We start from the raw sequence: 19,244 nt of genomic DNA on the forward strand, positions 1-19,244 counted from the left end.
AGAATGGATGCATTTACATCTCACGAAGCAAGCGATTATTGTACAGAACCAACATTGCCACGATTATGCCATTCAAAACGCACAACGCCGAGATTTGTTCAGTCATAACCTCGTACCAGAGCCAGCCAGCCAGCCAGCAAAACGCCCGCTACACCGAAAGACAATGCCAGCAGATCGAAGTTGATGGCAATTTGACAGAACGCTTGCTAACAGTCTCAGCTTCCGCCCACCATCCCAAAGAAGGAGAAAAAAAAACTCACAAGCTCACAAGTCCTCCAGGGATGACAAAATGGAGCCTCAGCCTGCCCTCAGTTCAAGTAACGCGGGATAGGACCCGAGTTACGCCGATTCTCATCCGAGCGACGCAGCAAGGGCACCTCGAAACGCACACGCTGCTGGCCATCCTGACCCGCGCTAGCATTCGCATTCCCCGCCGAAGACCGCAGGATCGAGCTGGGGAAGTACGCGGTTGGGGGCTGCCGGTGTCCTGCGGGGCGTTTCGTGAGAGGCGCAAACTCGCGCAGGAACATCTCCCATGGATCCTCGGGGACCTTGTCGCCGTCGCGGACCTTGCCTTGAAGGACGCAGAGGCGGTACATGTTTCTTTCGAGATTGATCCAGTCCACGCCATAGGGCTTGTGGGTGATGCCGGTGGAGACGTCGGTATTGGACCAGAAGATGTGCGAGAGATTGGCCAGTATCTTCTGACGTTCCTGCTCTGAGTTGGCCATTTTGAGGATGTTCGATTTATGAGGTTGGATTGAAAGAATGATGCGGTCTGGAGGATAGCAAGGGGCAGGCTGAGGAGGAGATGGAGCTTGATAAAGAAAGTGTTACAGAGTTTCAGCAGGCATGGTGTTGATTATTGAGGTCTGTATGGAGATGGCTGTAAGAGAAAGTAGGAGGGAGGGACTTGGAGGGATGATATATGGACGCGAGATACGCGAGATAGACGCGAGGTGCACACGAGATATCAACAAACCTGAGGCAGTGAATGTTGTAGGGCTTGAACAGGGCATGATGGTGTTTGTGGTTGTGTGCGATGACGGTGAATGACAGTGATGGGGGGCCATATCTCGCCTGTTTTGGAGTATACTGGAATATCTTGGCCTAATATGACATAAGATGGCAGAATACTCAGAAACTCAGGTTAGAGAATCAGTCGACCAGATGTCAAGACTGTTTGCAAGTTAAAAGAAGAATGATGAACCTCGTAGACTATCTATCAGGTAAGTATACCTCCACGCAACAGCACGACCAGCAATCCCCGAACACAACCCGATCAGCATTCGGCGCATATCGACCATGGTCTCGGAAAACAACGGCCGATCGAATGAGGGGAAAATCTACCCCGAATTCTTACAAATCTTGGAGTTTCCATCCTTCTCCTCCTGAGACTGCAGATACCAGGCTTTGAAGCTCTCGTGTATACTCGTACAGTCACCTACGTGCCGTTCCTCACAATGCAACTTCAGACTAAAGAGCCGCCCAGGTTGGAGCTGAAAGGTACTCCAAGAGAAGTAAATCTTTCCCGACAACTGTTTTCGTTACATCTGCCTTGTTTGCTTCTGCGCAGTATGAGCTGACTTTGTTGACCAATAGATCGGACTTGAACATGGCCGACTCCTATCACAGCAGATCCGGGACCAGATCAAGGTCTACGAGAACATGTTCCAGGAGACATCCAAAATGTCCTGGGACGATGTCAGAGATCTCGCCGAGGAGTTCCGTGAATCACTAGAGAAGAAAGTGTCCGACATCTACGCAGAGATGCAGGGTATAGCAGAGGGAGCGGGGCTGGATCTTCTCGACATCGTGGCGCTGAATTGTCGCAGTGAAATCGCCATGGGCAGTTTCTCCGATGGCTGCACAAGTCTATCCTGGAAGAAACATGACGATGGACGAGTCCTGGCTCAGAACTGGGACTGGGCTGCCGCTGCGGGGAAGAATATCGCTATCGTGTCAATCGAGCAGCCCGGCAAACCAAAAGTCTACATGGTTACCGAGGTTGGTCTGCCCTCAGCAGTTTGAATTTTGTCGATATAACTAATACTAATATTGAAACAGGCTGGTATTGTTGGGAAAATCGGGTTCAACAGCGCCTGTGTAGGCGTTTGCCTCAATGCCATTCGAGCACGACCGTGCATCAGCTCAAAGATCCCGATCCATGTGGCGCTCCGCCTCTGTCTCGAGAGCTCATCTGCCCAGACGGCAGTCGAAAGAGTGTCCGGGCTGGGAGGTATAGCTTGCAGTGTGCACATCCTGGTTGCAGACAGCACGACCGCACTGGGTCTTGAACTCTCGCCTTTGGGAGATGTGCATCTCAAAGAAGATGACTTGGGAACTGTCACTCACACCAACCACTTCATCGAGAATCGGAACGTGTATGAGCCCCCATGGCTCTCCGGCTCTCCAATTCGGCTGGGTCGAGTCCGCCAACTCCTCGGTGAGCTGATCAGGGGTGGAATCTCCGGGTCTCAGATCACACCGAGTCTCCTCCGAGACAAGATCTTTTCGGATACGTTCAATGCGCCACAGGCTATCTGCTGCTCGGAGGATACTAGCCGGGGCCCTGCGGTGCGGTCTAAGACCATTTTCAATATCATTATGAATCTGGAGAAAGACAATCTCAGCGCGGAGCTTGTCGTTGGTCGACCAGGTTCTGGGGAGGAGAGTGCCGTGATACGGATGCCTTGGGCATAAGAGTGTTGGATTGCGGTTTCAGCATCATTGATGTCTTCTCAATGTTTCTGGCTAGATTCAATTCTCATTTCGACTCACTCGATGATGTCTTCAATCTTGAGGTGTTTCTTCCAAGATAGGTCTGAACGTTGTAAGACATACAGAAGTGGACAAAGCATTGTGTTAGACAACAATGGCATTCTCAACTGTTCCATTGTGCACAGATCCTTGAGACACTCTGCCTCGAACTGCTATCAACGACGCCTCGAATGAGACAAATGCTAACTGTCCTAGATGAAGACGAGATCTTTGTCCTCGTCGGTCTATATAATGGCCTTGACTTGCACTCGCAATGGCTTCATCATCATCATCCTGATTCTCATCAGCGATATCCAATCTTCTTCGAATAACCTCTCCTCGATACAATTCAACTCCGTCCCTATCTCAGAACCTCAATATGTCCACCTACCAAGACCCATCCAACACGCGCGACGCCCTCCTCGCCGCTCTCCAGGAACAGACAGACCTGCTGAACGCGCACCCCGAAGAGGCAGATATCATCACCAAGGCCATGGATGATATCAAAGAGCAGCTTGCAGCCTTGGAGCAGGAGGAAGCCCAGGATCCCCAGGCCGGTCTATCCCCGATCCTCGAGACGTTTACTAGTCCCCAGCTGCAGACTGACGGATTCTCGTGCCCCCCGACCCCAGGCGGATACGCCAACGACAGCGACACTGACACGAATGGCAGCGACGATGGCGAGGACGAGCTGAATGATCATCTTCGCGAGAGATTCTGCAACCATGAGTGCGACCATGAGTCGTGCCGACTTGCCAACGAACATTGGTATGGTTGCGAGTCCCAAGTTCACGGTGATTGTGATTGCGAGGATGCTGAGACCGATGCTGACCTCGTTTGTTAAACACTTTCTAGGACATCTTTTCCGGATTTCCACGTGTGAGGTTGGGTTTGTGATTTGCTAACTACGCAGCAGATTGAGGATGATGAAATTGTTGATTTTGGCTTCGGTTTTTGTTTTCATGGTTCAATTCTGGGTCGCTTGTGATTTCCTTTGGTAGTACAATATGGAGTCTGCTTCGAATCTGATATACAATCATCGATCTTCGATGTCTTGTTCTATAGGATCGGCTGGCGTACGTAGTGGAGTGTAAAAGACTGGTCTTATGATCCATCAGAGATTCGCCTTCAATTTCGTCCGTAGTTGCTCTTCTCCAAACACCCCACATGGATTGGCAATCGGCGCCCTTGCTTTCGTCATTGACTATCCCAGCCTACCTTATTAGTTGAACCTCTTATCTTTCTTCAATTACAAATATCTTCGTACCTCGAAGACCATCTGGAAGACGATAATCGACCTCTGTGGTGACATCATGGCCTCTGCCACAGGAATTCCTCAGGAACATCCTCAGACCATTGAGGCCAGAGAAGATGAGCCTTTGTTGGGTGGACCCGGTGCAGTAACGCAAAGAGACAGCGATCCTATTTATCGCAATTTGATCAAAGGTCTGCTGCTGCTGAGTGAAGTTCTATCTGGCTTGATACTAATCCATCTGCTGCAGGAACCGCCGCTGTTGCTCAGGGCGGCATATTGATTGTAAGACATCCCTTTCAGCAGACTGTTTATTCAAAGCTAGCATGGCCGTCCTTTGACAGTTACTGCGATTGACGCGGTTCCCTAGCTTACGGCCCTCATCTGGGCTGGCATCTTGTCCCATCCCTTGATCTTCTTTTCTGCTCATCCGGTACGTTAACCCATGTCATGGAGTCATAGATGATACTGAGAGATGCTAATTTCTATAGCTGCTCAACTCCTCCGCTCTGCTTCTCCAAGTACAAGCCGCTCTCATCCTACAGCCAACCGCGACACCGCAGCAGAAGCTCCTGGGCACTCGAATCCACTATTCCCTCCAAGCTATCAGCCTGGCTGCTTTTATCACCGCATTCATCATCATCGAGATCAACAAGGGCGATCATCCGCGGCTGACATCTCCGCATGGTATCCTGGGACTAAGCACCTACATCTGCATCGCCCTTCAAGCCCTGCTGGGACTTGTTCAGTATTTCTTCCCTGTCACGATCCTTGGCAGCGCCGATGCGGGTAAGAGGCTGTACAAGTACCACCGCCACTTTGGATACTCGGTGCTTGTCCTGGAACTAGCGACTGTGGCAGCGGCGACGCAGACGACGTATAATGTGTCTGTCCTGCATATTCCGCTTTGGGGTGTTCTTGTCGCGGCGGTGTTAATTGTCGCAGGAGTCGGTGCCAGAATTAAGAAGCACAAACTGGGCTTCTAGAGCGATTTCCATTCAGATAATTGCTAGGAAGTCCGAATGAATACACATAGGAAACAGGACGTGGTTCGTTCGATGCCTGCAGCCATTGCCGGCCTGAATATCAATGGGAGGGATCGTGCACAGGATAGATTTTAGCACTGGACCTACATAATATGTATATATGGAAATACAGAGCACAATACATGATGCATACCATATATATACTGGAAACGTTTGTTATAGAGCAGAAAAGTGCTAGAATACAGATTACCAAGTTAGGAAAGGCGGCGAGAGCTCAGCTCTTATCTTTTCCTCCATCGGCCCATATTTCCCGCGCACTTATAACCTCCACGTCCCTCGACCTGCCATGGCGTCGATCAAATCTCCGTACATCTGCCTCAATTGCAGATTGACGAGCAGGCTCGGCCGACGCAACTTCACTGCGTCTGCTCGACACTCGGAATTGCTGCGCCCCGCAACGGCTCCGAAACCCACCCCCGACATCAAACATATCCGTCAGTACGCGGAGCTCTACTCGAAAAACAGCGTGGATCGAAATTACCCGGCGCACGCTGATTATCCCTACAAAATCCAAGAACTGTCGGAAGAAGCAAGGCGTCTTGATCAAGATCTCAAAACGCCGCGGTCCCGCATCAAGCAACTGGAAAAGACCATAGCGAAACTTGCAGGATCCGCTCGACAGGATGGCGCATCCAGTGCCATTGAGGAAGAATTGGCAGCTCTTCGGTCAGAGGCACAACGATTGAAGGATGAATCGCATGCTATGAATACCCGGAGAACGACCTGCACCGAAGAAATCCAACGGCTCGCCCTATCCCTGCCGAACCTTTCCTCTCCCGAGACCCCCGTCGGAGACGACGCAAAGCTCGTCACATACATCAATTTCGACCCCCAGTCTCCTCCAGAATGGGTCAGCCGTCCAGACCCGTCTCGGTCGCACGTCGCTATCGGGACCGCGCTCGACCTAATCGATTTTACAAGCTCTGCGACCACCACAGGCTGGGGCTGGTACTTCCTGATAAACGAAGGAGCGCTGCTGGAACAAGCGCTGGTTCAGTACGCCCTCAGCGTGGCCCGCAACCGCGGCTGGAAAGTCGTTTCACCGCCGTCGATCGTCTACTCCTACATCGCTGAAGCGTGCGGCTTCCAGCCCCGCGACCAGCACAACGAGCAGCAGATCTGGGCCATCGAGCAGAGCGACAAGGACAAGAGTAAGCCCCAGCGCTCCCTGACCGGCACAGCCGAGATCCCTCTGGCAGCCATGTACGCCGGCCGCGACCTCGACGCCTCAATCCTCCCCCTCAAACTCGTCGGCGCCAGCCGCTGCTACCGCGCCGAGGCAGGCTCCCGCGGCGTCGACACCAAGGGCTTGTACCGCGTGCACGAATTCACCAAGGTCGAACTCTTCGGCTGGGCCGATACCCTCCCCGCAACAACCTCATCCGACGACCTCTTCGCCGAGCTCCTGGACATCCAAACCGAAATCCTCACCTCCCTGAACCTCCCCTGCCGCGTCCTGGAAATGCCCACCACAGACCTCGGCGCCAGCGCCAGCCGCAAACGCGACATCGAAGCCCTCTTCCCGTCCCGGCTGCGCGCCCTCGCGGCCGGCAGCTCCTCGCCTGCTTTCGAGTCCGGCTGGGGAGAAGTCACCTCCGCCTCGATCTGCACGGATTACCAGAGTCGACGGCTGGGTACGCGTGTGCGCGGGGGCTCAGCGAAGGAATCTCGCTTCCCGCATACTGTCAATGGGACCGCGATGGCCGTTCCGCGCGTGCTGGCCGCTATCTTGGAGAATGGATGGGATGAGAAACGGAGGGTTGTTGTAATTCCGGAGGTGCTGCGGAAGTGGATGGGGGGGTTGGAGGTTATTGGAGAGAAGTCTTAGGTTCCATCAGGCGTTCTTTGTATGGATTTCCTCCCACCTCCGCTGTATCATGCTGTACAATATTCTCAACACGCTGATCCGGCGCTCGTAAATATAAAGCTCGCTGCGTTTTGTTTGTTTACTAGAAATGGATATGGATGATCTGCACAGAAGAAGAGCAGGCTAATTATAATACCTCGAATGTATTACAACCTAACGAAGCGAACGAGCGAACGAATATCACACCTTCATCACACCACGTCTGGACATCATAACCGACGGAAATAAAAGCAATTGGCCTTGAATCCAGGTCAAAACAACGAAGGGGGAGGAACTAGAATCAGATAGCGTAATATAGCAGGGGGTATCGTGATCATATCGACATGACGAAAAACAAAAACAAAAAAAAAAAATAACAAAAAAAGAACTCCGCCATTTTCGCATACATAAGTGTCTGTGTCGTTATTCATTCAAATCAAATCAGATCAGAAGGAAAAGGCGTGTATAAGCATCATTAGTCATTAACGTCACTCCTCAGTCCCAGGGAATATCTTCGTCCTCGACTTTCGTGCAGGTGAGATACGGCAACGCGACGAACGCCGAGTCGCCCGGCTCGGTACCCTTCAGGTCTAACTCGAGGAAATTCCTCAGGAGCGGCTTGACGATTTCCCGGGCCAGCCGCTTGATTTCGTCCATTTTGCGCTCGAAGCGTTTGAGGACGTCCCGGGTGTAGAGCGAGTCTGCGGACGGGGTGGGGTGGACTTTGAGGAATTTTTTGAGTTCGTCATGCGCGAGGTAGGCCTGCGTCGAGGGGGAGCCTATGAGTCGGTATACCTGTGCTGGGGTGAGAGGGGGCGAGGGTGGAGAGGCCCGCGAGATGGTTTCCTGGGTGCGATGGCTGCTTTGCGAACGGCGGCTGGTATTGTTGCTGGCGCTGGCGCTGGTGCTGATGTTTGCGTTGGTGGTGAGGAGACGATTCGTCGAGGGGTTTTTGAGGATAGGGGCCGGCGGCGGGGTGGTGTTGTCCACGAGCCACTGGCGGAACAGGGAGACGGCGAGCCAGTCGAGGTATGCGTTTGTGGGGGTGACGCGCTCGCCGCGCGAGGTGGTGAGTGTCAAGCGCAGAAGCTTCGAGTCGACGCGCGCCCTGAGGTCTTCGAGATCTTCGACTTTGTCCTCGATGATGTCGAGTACCGAGTTCGGGAGGGGTGAGTAAGAGCTGTTGCGAAGGTGAGGTAGTCCCGCGGGCCACTGGCCCACAACGTGGATCAGTGCCTCGGAGAAGATGACCCGGCTGCGCGCGAGGTACCCCAACTTGAGGTAGCTCGGAGGGTATTTCGCAATCTGCTTGAAGAGTCGAGATCCAAATCCGAGGAGATGATGGTCTACTCGAGGTCCAGTAACCGCCAAGGCATCATACATGTCGGCAAGCGCAAGCAGAGATCGGCACTCGGCATAAGCAGTCGCGATGTTGACACTATTGAGGAGAGGAGGGTGGTTGTAGAACAGGCGAAACAGATTGTCATAGTCACGGATGATCGGATCCATCTCCACGGTTGCTGTATTTGCCGTATGAGGCAGGTTGACCACGGATTGCATCCCTGCTAGATTTGCCATTGATCGGATGAAGCCAGTTTGTGCGCTCGAAGGTTTGGTCATCGACGGTGGAAAGTAGACGGCATCGCTCCCTATGACGTTGGAGAACGTTGGCTGCTGTATTCTCATATCGTCGTTAGGTGTTGGACTTGGTATCGGTTTTGTTCAGACTGACCTTTTGGACCAGTATAGGCTCTTCGTCTTCCGCCTTATTTTCCCAGTCCAGCTCGTATCTCCATCTCCTCTTTTCTGGGTGAACTGCGCACGCTCCGCTCTCTGATTGCGCAAGGGTTGATCCGTTGGATAGCGACGAATTATCCTCGCTGATCCGGGACGAGATCCCCGTATCGCTGTGCTGAAGCCTCGCTGTGCCCTGTCGCGACCATTCCTCGCTTGTGCTGGCCTCGAAGAACCCGGAGCATTGCGCCAATATCAATCGATGCAGAAGATAGCGCCGTTCCTGTCCACTGGCGCGTATCACGATCTCAACATCACCGGTGTGGGTGAAGATCGGAAAATCATTCTGTGGTTGATGAGAAGGACCACCATGATGAGAACGACTCGAGCGATGGCGGCGACCGCTATGTGAATGACGCGACACAGAAGAGGGGGCGCTTTGCATCGGCACAGAGCGATCAAGAACTTGGGCTTGAGAGACCATTTCAGCTGCGGAAGTGGAAAAAGGCTTGGTGATCATGGCCTCCGATTCGAGCTCAGCTTTCAAGCGCTTGGGAGACCACTTGGTGACAGACACCAGAGAGAGCGGCGTGTAGTGTTCATTAATAACAGGAGTGTAGCGATCTGACGCAAAACAGGGAAACAAAGGAATTGACTGCTTGATAAGATCGTGCTAAAGAAAGTTAACCGCGTTTGTTGTGATTTTTTAGTGGATTCATTCCCCGCTGCGATATGTTGCGCCCTCGTGGAATGGATAAACCGAGTGAGTTCCGCGGGGAGGCTAAGATGAGACTAGAGAGTATCCATCTAGATAGACGATGCGAGGATGAAGGTCCAGGACAAAGAGACAATAATAATTAGCAAACTTTAGAGAAGCTGAAACAAGAGACGGAAGCAGTCCTCCGTAAGCAGTCAAGCGTTCACATATCGACAGAATATCCGCAACCTGAGGCAATAAGGTAAATTACATTTCTTATTCTACACAAGTCTGCCAAATAAACTGCCTTCAAGCTTGAACGTAAGTAATTTCCTCTTATATCATAAGGTTGATGGCGATACAATGGATATTGTTGTGGACCTACTCCGTACATAGGTACCTCTTCTAAGGTACCTTATATCTGATACCGTAATTTATGTATTAAGGCGTATGAAACAAGGCCAATGTTTTGATCTAACCCGCTTCAGCATAACTAGTTAGTCATGAATGATGACTCATCCGATAGCCCATTAACTAACTAACTAGTTAACTAGTTATCGATAATTTGATCGTCGATACGGAAATAATAATAGTCATAGGTTGTTCTCGAACTTTTTCTTCCATGTCTCCATCCAGGCGCCGGATCATTCATCATTCAAAGCAAATATCCTGCCGAGCATTCAGTCTTTCATGAATTGACAATCTCATCCACCTCAAGAGATGCTCTGGTGGCTTGAGAAAGTGTACACGACCTTCGACTTTTCCTGACGCCCCGCTCAATGATGGCGAGTGTCATGCTCGGATATTCTCATCTCGGTTGTACAGGATAGCAGTCCGTTCAGCACAGCATAAGCTAGCGTTGCCAGCCGCCAGCGTATGACATCTCTCAAGTCATGAACAAAGGTTGTTACACCTGCCGTCGCCGCCGCATTATCTGCGACAATGGCCTCCCCACTTGTCGAAAATGTCGGGATGCGGGGAAGGAGTGCCTGGGATATCGTAAACCTCTAGTTTGGGTCAAGGGTGGTGTTGCTAGTCGAGGGAAGATGATGGGACGCAGCTTTGACGATGTCATGGGTGATACAACAGCTCAAAAGAGTGATTCCCATGATGCGAATACCACGCTCGCCGACGGTGTGATGCCACCGCCCACCACGGAAGCTCATGCTCCAATTGAATCGGACAGACTTGCGACATGTAGGGCGGATGAAACGCCAAGTGCATCGGATGTTGAGCCTATCAGTGAGGCTGTAATAAGCACCGCTGGCGACTTGGTCTCCACACAATGTACTACTCCTGCCGCTATCTATATCCCATCGCCTCTGGGGCTGGTGGACCCTGTGTTGAAAGACCTCAGCCCACTGTCAAGGTTCTACATCCTTCACTGTACGTCATTCATCCTCTTGTTTTTTCTGCCTTCAATATCAGAATGTGGACTCGTCTAACAGTTTACCTCACTTTTTAGTCAACCAGAATCTAGTGAGCTATCTTGCATTGTATTCCGACGTCCGCAATCCGTACCGTGATTTGACCTTCTTGGTTGGTGATTCTCCTGTCCTCGCCCATGCTCTCGCTGCCGTAGGGGCACTACATCGCGCAATCTTGACAAACCATGAGTTCTCATTGCCCTGGTCCTCAGACGCTGCGGGAGATGGTGGCACGGCGCTCTCTCCGGAAGAGGTGGAGCGAGCTGTGATCAGCTCGATGGCCAGGCGTCCATCTTCTAAGTACTACGAGCACTTCCTTGGCTTCAAACAACGTGCTCTTCGTCAGCTTTCGCTTGACATTTGTGATCCGATCATGCGTAACGATAACCGGACCTTGGCAGCAATCATGGTTCTCGCTCTCATGGACGCCATCGAATCAGGAGACGGTGCTTGGAAGTGTCACTTGGAGGGGGCGAAGAAATTGCTCAAGAGCCGGGAACAGTCAAAGTCTCCGAATCAGGCGCAGGGCATGATGGACTGGCTGGACACCTTTGCCATTGACGGTTGTCTCTTGTAAGTGTTCCTGCTTCCTCGTCAACCCATCTGCTTAGATATGAGCTGATCAAGAGCTGCCAGAATTCAGCTAATGGGATCCACCCTCGCGCGCCCCGGCTCTCTCACTCAGCCCTTCTATTCCTCCACTATGGGCCCAGCGGTCCTAAAGCGTCTAGAAGAGACCTCCTGGGTCGGTTGCCCAGCCTACCTGCTCGAAGTCATCTTTTTCGTCGAGGCTGGACACTTCGTGGCGCCTGACAAGGATCCTATTACGCAATACACCATGTCATTTTCCTCGGTCTTCCTGCCCGACGACTCCAACCCGCTCCAATCTCCACAGGCCCTCCTCGAACACATCCAAGCATTTGACCCAGTTGCGTGGGCCGAATCAATGCAGTCTTGTCTCTACCTCGAGGATCTATCGATGCGCATCGCCCTCGCCACCATCTACAAGGCCGCCGTCTATCTTTACGCCAGCCGCGTTCTCTCCCGCCCACGGTCGGGACGTAATTCAATGACCACCACCTCGTTCAGCCTTCCCCCAGATCACGGCGCAGTGACCACCATCCTCATCCACCAGATCGCCCTCATCCCCATCGCCGATCCACACTTCAAGTGCCTTATCTGGCCCACGTTCATCGCGGGCGCGGAATGCCGCGATCCCGCGCACCGCCCCTTCCTCCTCGAGAAACTCCGCGCTCTTTACTACGACATCACGAGCGTCAACGTCCGCAACGCCGCGTGGGTGCTCACCCTGATGTGGCGCAAACGCGATCAACGGCGCCAGGAGCGGAACAGGCGACGTGCAGAACAGGACGAGCTCTTCGACGAGTCGCCCCGCTCGCCTTTGACGACTGACTATGACGATGATGATTTTGACTGGATACAGGAACTCGACGATTCAAGAATCGATTGGCTGTTTATATAATACTTTTTCTCCTTGCTTGCTTGACTAAGTAGCGCCCCGGTCATCATGCTCATGAGTACATATTTGCATATTATGTGAACTGCCTAGTATATAAAGATCTTAATCTGAGAGGGTTGTAAGTGATTTGCGGACCTAGTGATATTTGTCTTTCGAGTGTCTATCGTTTCACTCTTTGAATCAGATAAGATACAATTGTTTTATTTTCCAACACCCTGCAGTAGCAACTGTGAGAGGAACCCCCTGTAACAGATCAAAGGGGCAGAGCAACTATTCAGACAAAAGAGGCCGAACATCATGTTCGACTATATGATCGCATTGACAAAAGCTATGTAACAGGAACAGCAATGTGTATGGGGGAGAAGAAACAAGATTGGAAGGAAATGAGGAAAGGAGAGATATCACCGTTTGAATAAAGGAGGGCGGGTTTGCATAGAAGATGGGGAGAAGAGATGAAAAACAAGAAAGCTCTCGAGAACCCAAAAAGCCCGCTCAGTGTAACAAACCGAATGGTATAAAGACAGAAAAAAACCCGAGGCAGCAAAAGTGCAAAGGTATGAACCAACGGTCAGAGAAGTCGTCCACTTGCACGGACTTATTCTGTTCCACGATTAGGCAGAAGCACGCCCAGGCTTCAGAGTCCTCTTCCCGTATATAGCTCGGGAGGTCGGCGGAGAAAAGTAGGTACGGTGGAGAAGAGAAGTCAAGAGAAAAGGAGATAGATGAGAAGAGAGAAGGAGAACAAAACATCAAACAGTACGACGAGCGACAGATGCATACGCCTGCCCATCTAGATGCAGCAATCTCGATTCGAAAAACACGCTCATCATTGCAAAATGCAATATCAAAGTAGATCTTTCAACCAGACAAAGGGAATTCTTACAGGTGCGAACAAAGGAGAAGCGACGGAAAGATCAAAGGAGAATATATGGCCGGAGAAGGTCATGTATGAATCTTGGATATCCACAAGTCAAACGAGACAGGCCAAGCAAGAAGAACATGTGTAGCGTCTAGCGACACCAGCTCGGAGGGCGCAAAGATCGCCGTCGTCATAGAGGTCGGGTCGAGGGAAAGGAGGCGACGGAGGTTTTGGGGGCGAATGGGTAGGTAACCGGCTCGATAATTAATGAGACCGACACCAGGGAGGAAACGCAATGAGCGGAAGTACACCATTCGAGGATGAATTGATCGATGTGACCGCCAATGATCGGCAGAGCAGCTCAGAAAACCGCCGCCAGGCCGTTCTTAGAATGGCGTCTGCTAAATCTTTTCCGCCCTTTGACTGAATCAGAGTCATTAGGCTGATGTTTGACCAAGGTTGCGCGCCCAGACGGGCCGCTCTCGGATTGAAGCTCAGAGCTTCGATCCAGTGTGTTAGCGTGGCTGGATAATCCAGAAGACAAATCTCTGAATGCTTCATCAGAGTACGACCCGTTGCTCTGTTGAGCGAGAGCCATTTCTTTCGCACGGTCTAGCGTATCCACCCATTCTTGGACAGACAACGCAGTCGCGCCCATCGTACTCGATGACGGCTTGGGGTCTTCGAAGACGAGATGTTTGTCGCGCTGTACGCATGGAATTTAGCAAGAGAAAGCTTGAAGGGAAGTACCGATGAGCATACCGTATCCACAACCCAACATGAAAACCCTTTCGAATCTGTCGCACTACGATATGACGTCCCTGGCGCGAGTAGAGAAAGCTCCATCTTGGCCTTCTTTTCGTCCCCTCCTGCTGCAGCCATGATGATCCGCCCTGAGGAAGTGACCATGACCAGACGCTGCCGCTTCTTTGTCGTACTCCCACCAAAGAACCGCGAAAACTTCTTCGGCACTTCGATTTCACCGCCCCCATTCTTCGAGACAGGACTATGGCCGGCGGGAGAGCTAAAGACCATCCAATTTCCTAATTTGAGTATTCTTTCGTTGGACTTGGTCAGGACGGGGGACCACTCGATATCGAGTTGACTCGGAGGAGGTAGTTCCGTTACCAGTCTCGGCACTACTCGGGCGTTGGCACTGGGAGCGTTCGAAGGTGCTGTGGAGATAACGGGGGGGAAGCTGTCATTGTCGCCACCTCCATTGAGCTTGATGGGCTCGCGAGGTGGAGGCACGTACGCCTTGAGACGGGGTGCTTTTCGAGTCCATAAATCTGAGCCCCAGTTCACGCCTTGGAAAAACTCATGGTTTTTAATATGTTCAATGGGAAGACGCCTAGCTGGGTCAAGGACCAAAAGGCGCTCGACGAGATCTCTAGCAACCGCAGGGAAGCCCACAGGAAACTCGTACTCAAGTGCGACGATTTTTTGAAAAGTCAGGTACTCGTTCGCAGCCTTGAATGGAGGGCGGCCGGCCAGGAGTTGATAGATGATGCAGCCAAACGCCCACAGATCACTAGCTTTGCAGGCATTCTTGTCCGTCAAAAGCTCTGGACTGACGTACTCTGCCGTACCGACGAACGAGCTTGCCCGCTCATCTTCCGGGATCTCAGAGGAGTCGAGTGACGGCATTCCACTTGAGTTCTGATCGGGGTTCCTTTGGTTATTGAGGATTTTTGCCGTGCCAAAGTCAGTAATTTTGATGTACATCTGGCTGTCCAGGAGGACGTTTTCTGGTTTCAAGTCGCGATGAATAACGCCGCGTTTGTGCATGTAGTCGATCGTGTCGAGAATCTGAGCACCGTAAAACCTTGTGCACTCTTCATCAAAGGTAGTCATCCGCTTCAACACTCCTAGCAATTCGCCCCCCTTGCAGAGATCCAGCACGAAATACAACGAGCGCTCGTCCTGAAAGGTGTAGTAGAGTCGGACAATGCCGGGGTGTTCTGTGAGCCGATTCAGGGTATCCTTCTCGATGTTGACATATTTCACCTTCTTCTCCTTAATGATGTGACGTTTGTCGAGAATCTTGATCGCATATTCCTTCAACGTCTGACGATCCGTCGCCAATACGACAGTACTGTATGAACCCTCTCCCAATGTCTGTCCAAAAGAGAAATCGCGGACCCCCTTTTTGATATACCGCGCAACCGGCTTGCCATTGGCGTCAATCTCTTGCCTCACGGACACGGCTGCACCACGCTCTTGCCAGTCTTCACTGCTCGTTGGCGGTCCATTTTCCATGCCGTAAGGGGACCCAGACAGTTGTGAGGCTCCTCCACCGCGTGCGTGAGCCCGTGAGGACTGACGCATCACCATTGGCCCATTCCCCGGGGGAAGCTGCGCAGACCGGTAAGAGCGGTCACTGTGACTGTTATCGCGCACTGGAACTCCAGCCTGATAGGCAGCAGAACCACCCCGGGACTCTGCACGTGCTAGACTTTCCGAGGCGGAGGAGGCAGCAGAATCCGTACGAATTCGATAGGAGCTTTCACGGGCTAATGTCGAGGAGGAACCGTTCGGATAGAAAGCGGATAGAGGGCGCGAGGAGGAGTTCTGAGGAGGATGTTGCTGCTGCTGCTGCTGCTGCTGCTGTTGTTGCGGCGTATAGGGGACGTATTGTGGAGTTTGGTGCTGAGATAGATCGGAAGGAGGGAGAAGGACAGGATTACGGTCGTCGGAGGTTTTGGAGTAGGTTTCAGGGAATGAGGGGATAGAAGACTCCTGGTGGTGCTCGTTCGAGGTTTGTATCGATGCCGGTCGCCGTGATTGTTCGGAGATCGTCGACTCGCGCTCTAGATCTGGAGCTGGAGCTGGAGCTGATTCTGCCGCCGTGATTAAGGTACCAGGGCCCGGAGTTGGAGTCGATGTATCCTCGGATGAATGTAAAGAGGAATCATCTGGATTTGCAATCCGTAAGCCCCCCAAGGACTGGGAGAGACTCAAATCCCCGTCCATGATGGGCACGGATGGCGGATGGCCCGTTACGGACCCAGGTTGCAATGAAGATATCGAGGTAATGCGAACCGGGACTCGAAGGGGAAAGCTTTCGACCTAGGCGGAGGTAACAAAGAAGAGAGCGATTTAAGCTGGAGTTGGTGAGAAGCCACGGACACCACCGTAGCGGGCTCAAGGAGGGAGAAGGGGTTGTGATGGATGCAATATGGGTAGGATGTCGAGAGAAGGGAAATATTAATCGCTCGTTTCGTTAGTGAACTGACTTGGAGAGGGGTGGCCGACGGACTATGGCGGCGGTCGGGGGAGTTGTGGGTGATGCATGATACAGCCAAAGCAACCACGAAAGATAAAAAGGGGGAGCAGCAGGTAGATGCCGATGAAGACAAAAACGAGGAAATGAATGAAATGGAAAGAGTGGCAATCAAGATAGCAAGGTCATGAGCCAGAGGAATGAGAGAAGTAGTCAAAAGGAGGGGGACTAAAAGAGATAATAATAACAAGTACTCCGTAGCGATGTTGCGGAAGAGGCTGAGTCGAGTTGGGGCCCAAATGGGTGGAGGATTGCGACGACAAGACAGAAGGGAAAAGAATACTGGAGACTGGGGATTTCTTGTAGGATAATGATCTTGTTTTTGACCTTGAGATGAACTTGACAGGATGATTTACTATAGTGATTACACTGTCTATTTGGCTGTGCCTGATATAGATTGATACCTGAGGTATTAGGCAGAAAGCATCTGATAGAAAAAAAGTGATGCCACATTTGGCTTTGACGTATGCAGTGGATATCTTATGATGTGCACTTCATCCTCTCACTGTGACAGTATTAGAGTACTTTCTAGAGTGGTTCTATCGGGCTATGTCCTCGAAAAGCATGTCACCTCCTGCGAAGTTGCTATTCTGTAGATGCAGGGCAACCCAATACTATATAAATAGCTGACTACGAAGATCGACTCCAGGACTCCTTCCCAGCCCATCTCCACATCGCAAATGGACTTTCCGCATTTGTTCAAATAGAGATTCGGGTAACAAGTATCAGGAACAGATTCCTTGCACATTCAGGGCGAGTCATCGTCTGCGCCTCAATTTCTCGACATCACCCCTCTATGCCGTGATCCTCCTCTGTTTTAGCGAATCCACCACGAACCATCATGATCCGGTCCAGACAGACATCCATAGTCCTCTCTGAGAAAGACGTTCAATATCATCTTGAAAGAATTGTTCTCCGCCAAAAAGCTCGAGCCTCCCAGCTGCCCCAACCGCCCGTACAGTGTCGTGCCGTGGACTGTGACGACGCAGCTTTCGTTGACTCGAAAGCTCCCTTCATTGACTCTATCTCAGGTTGTGAGGAGCAAGAGTCGGTTTCAAGCTCGATATCGGATGCAAATAATGACACTAGCTCGTTGCAGGGGGATATTCAGGACATCCATGTCTCACCTCCATCACCATCAGATGACAAAGAAAGCCAATGTGGATTATTGGGATCTCAGATGAAAAGAACTGCACTGTCGCGGGAGCTAAGTGATACTGAGGGACTGACATATAGGCTTCATCGCAATTGCACTTGGAGTTCCTTTATCGGGGGTAATCTTCATATGACAGCCAGGACAGCCGGGCTGCATCAACATACCGACTCTTTCTGTAGAACCAGCCTGCTAAATGAGTTTGTTAGCTTACAAGCTTCTTCTTCAAAGGCCATAGACAAATCATGTCTTCCATACCTGCAATCAAGGGTACCAGTATTGCCAAGGGCTTCGTGTGATCTGACTCGAGAAAGAGGACCCAGAGTGTTCTGGACTTCACATAAATTCACCAACTCAAGCTTTCACCACACAAAAACTTGTTTACTTGACCTTGACCCACGAGAAAGACTTTTACATTCACCCCCTCTCTTTCAAGACTCACTTACTGTCCCAAGGCATTCCTGTTATTCTGAAACTCTAGATTCTTCTGACGATCCTCAACCCATCAACGCTTCTCAGATAGGCTTTCCAAGTGACACACTTGATCTGAGACTGCAACCATCGGACTCAATCAGCTTTCCTGCAACTCATTACGTTGATAAAGAGTTGACTTTTCCAAAAAGCTTGATGGAGGACTACTCGAGAAAACCAAGCGAAGTCAATGGACATCGTCGGGTCCAAACCCTCCCAAACGTGAGTGTGACTATGCTGAAATCGAGACATTTTTGAATTGTGATGTCTCATCAGAAATAGGTTCAGAATAATAACCCCGACGATGGCCTGCGTGTAGCCGAAGCTACGAATGCCTCAGTGGCCCCTGACGAGCATGAGATACCCGAACATGTTGACCAAGGACCAGATCCTGGACCACCTTCGCCGCAGGGCGAGAGCGTTGGGGATATTTTTAAACGCCGCATGAAGGACCATCGTCGCTTGCAACGCTGGAAGGCTTGGTTTGAGGCACAGCAGATCTTCATAAATACTACTGGGCAGCAATTCGCCGCAGAAAATCAAGGACAGGGGCCCGTCCTCGTGCCAGAGCCCGCTTGGTTGCATCGGCAGGCGGCTCTCATGGGACAAGAGGCGGTTCGCATTGCACAGCAGGTGCCTTATATGGAACAGCGGCCTGCCTCTGAGGCACAGATTGCGTCCGGCGCTGATACGCCTCAGCATGACAATCGAGTGGCAGGCACCGATGAAAATCGTATGCCTGCTCTAGAGGAGGAAGCTCTTCCAGATGATACAGATCCGCCACCACTCGCAAGCTCCAAGCAAACTCTTGCAGAATACCTGATCTTCAAGAAACGACCATCTGCGAGGCGCAGAAACTCTGAGCCAACGGATATTGTGCGTACCCTTCCCATGCAGTGTCAGAAGTCTGTGTTGCTAACCTGTGGCTGATTCAAGAAGAATATTCTTCATCTCACGGCATTTGAGAATTCAGCTGTCTTTCGTGACTACATCGACGCTACCACCGCCGAACTGGATGATCAGTTTGCTCAGGATGACGCCACCGATTTTGGCCTCCTTGCATTGAGAGACAGGCCTGTTGCCGAATGGGGCCGTGACTGAAAGAGTATGCATCAAGCCAACATCTGCTTTATGGAGGAGTATTCAAAACTCATGGTACGGAGATCCAGGGTCTATGCGAGCACCCAACTGCTGTCTTGACCGTAAGCCTTTAAACATTCAACGAAGTCAAATACC

At 51.4% G+C, this 19,244-nt stretch overlaps 9 protein-coding genes across 9 annotated transcripts; 6 read left to right on the plus strand and 3 right to left on the minus strand.

The window, feature by feature from the left end:
- Positions 1-308: 308 nt before the first annotated feature.
- On the minus strand, positions 309-731 carry CDV56_105656 (uncharacterized protein; the record flags this gene model as incomplete). The annotated part of the gene is made up of 1 exon (XM_026759275.1): positions 309-731. The coding sequence occupies one exon, from the start codon at positions 729-731 to the stop codon at positions 309-311; it is 423 nt and encodes a 140-aa protein (XP_026616966.1).
- A 732-nt stretch (positions 732-1,463) lies between these two features.
- Positions 1,464-2,703, plus strand: CDV56_105738 (putative acyl-CoA:6-aminopenicillanic-acid-acyltransferase; the record flags this gene model as incomplete). Its single annotated transcript, XM_026759357.1, has 3 exons — positions 1,464-1,520; positions 1,603-2,007; positions 2,068-2,703. 3 exons carry the CDS (start codon positions 1,464-1,466, stop codon positions 2,701-2,703), a joined length of 1,098 nt encoding a protein of 365 aa, XP_026616967.1.
- A 436-nt stretch (positions 2,704-3,139) lies between these two features.
- CDV56_105851 (uncharacterized protein) lies at positions 3,140-3,604 on the plus strand (the record flags this gene model as incomplete). The annotated part of the gene is made up of 1 exon (XM_026759470.1): positions 3,140-3,604. The coding sequence occupies one exon, from the start codon at positions 3,140-3,142 to the stop codon at positions 3,602-3,604; it is 465 nt and encodes a 154-aa protein (XP_026616968.1).
- A 469-nt stretch (positions 3,605-4,073) lies between these two features.
- Positions 4,074-4,998, plus strand: CDV56_105928 (cytochrome b561 domain-containing protein; the record flags this gene model as incomplete). Its single annotated transcript, XM_026759547.1, has 4 exons — positions 4,074-4,206; positions 4,263-4,297; positions 4,383-4,445; positions 4,504-4,998. The coding sequence occupies 4 exons, from the start codon at positions 4,074-4,076 to the stop codon at positions 4,996-4,998; spliced, it is 726 nt and encodes a 241-aa protein (XP_026616969.1).
- A 346-nt stretch (positions 4,999-5,344) lies between these two features.
- CDV56_106012 (putative serine--tRNA ligase DIA4) lies at positions 5,345-6,886 on the plus strand (the record flags this gene model as incomplete). Its single annotated transcript, XM_026759631.1, has 1 exon — positions 5,345-6,886. One exon carries the CDS (start codon positions 5,345-5,347, stop codon positions 6,884-6,886), a length of 1,542 nt encoding a protein of 513 aa, XP_026616970.1.
- A 513-nt stretch (positions 6,887-7,399) lies between these two features.
- On the minus strand, positions 7,400-9,122 carry CDV56_106142 (BTB/POZ domain-containing protein; the record flags this gene model as incomplete). The annotated part of the gene is made up of 2 exons (XM_026759761.1): positions 7,400-8,578; positions 8,637-9,122. The coding sequence occupies 2 exons, from the start codon at positions 9,120-9,122 to the stop codon at positions 7,400-7,402; spliced, it is 1,665 nt and encodes a 554-aa protein (XP_026616971.1).
- A 1,106-nt stretch (positions 9,123-10,228) lies between these two features.
- On the plus strand, positions 10,229-12,245 carry CDV56_106332 (Zn(II)2Cys6 transcription factor; the record flags this gene model as incomplete). The annotated part of the gene is made up of 3 exons (XM_026759951.1): positions 10,229-10,721; positions 10,801-11,335; positions 11,399-12,245. The coding sequence occupies 3 exons, from the start codon at positions 10,229-10,231 to the stop codon at positions 12,243-12,245; spliced, it is 1,875 nt and encodes a 624-aa protein (XP_026616972.1).
- A 1,217-nt stretch (positions 12,246-13,462) lies between these two features.
- Positions 13,463-16,074, minus strand: CDV56_106538 (PDPK1 family serine/threonine-protein kinase; the record flags this gene model as incomplete). The annotated part of the gene is made up of 2 exons (XM_026760157.1): positions 13,463-13,807; positions 13,864-16,074. 2 exons carry the CDS (start codon positions 16,072-16,074, stop codon positions 13,463-13,465), a joined length of 2,556 nt encoding a protein of 851 aa, XP_026616973.1.
- Positions 16,075-18,164: 2,090 nt separating this feature from the next.
- On the plus strand, positions 18,165-19,109 carry CDV56_106803 (uncharacterized protein; the record flags this gene model as incomplete). Its single annotated transcript, XM_026760422.1, has 3 exons — positions 18,165-18,230; positions 18,291-18,884; positions 18,948-19,109. 3 exons carry the CDS (start codon positions 18,165-18,167, stop codon positions 19,107-19,109), a joined length of 822 nt encoding a protein of 273 aa, XP_026616974.1.
- Between the last annotated feature and the right edge of the window lie 135 nt (positions 19,110-19,244).

Source organism: Aspergillus thermomutatus (assembly GCF_002237265.1).
Source record: "Aspergillus thermomutatus strain HMR AF 39 chromosome Unknown NODE_31, whole genome shotgun sequence".
Classification (NCBI taxonomy): Eukaryota; Fungi; Ascomycota; class Eurotiomycetes; order Eurotiales; family Aspergillaceae; genus Aspergillus; species Aspergillus thermomutatus.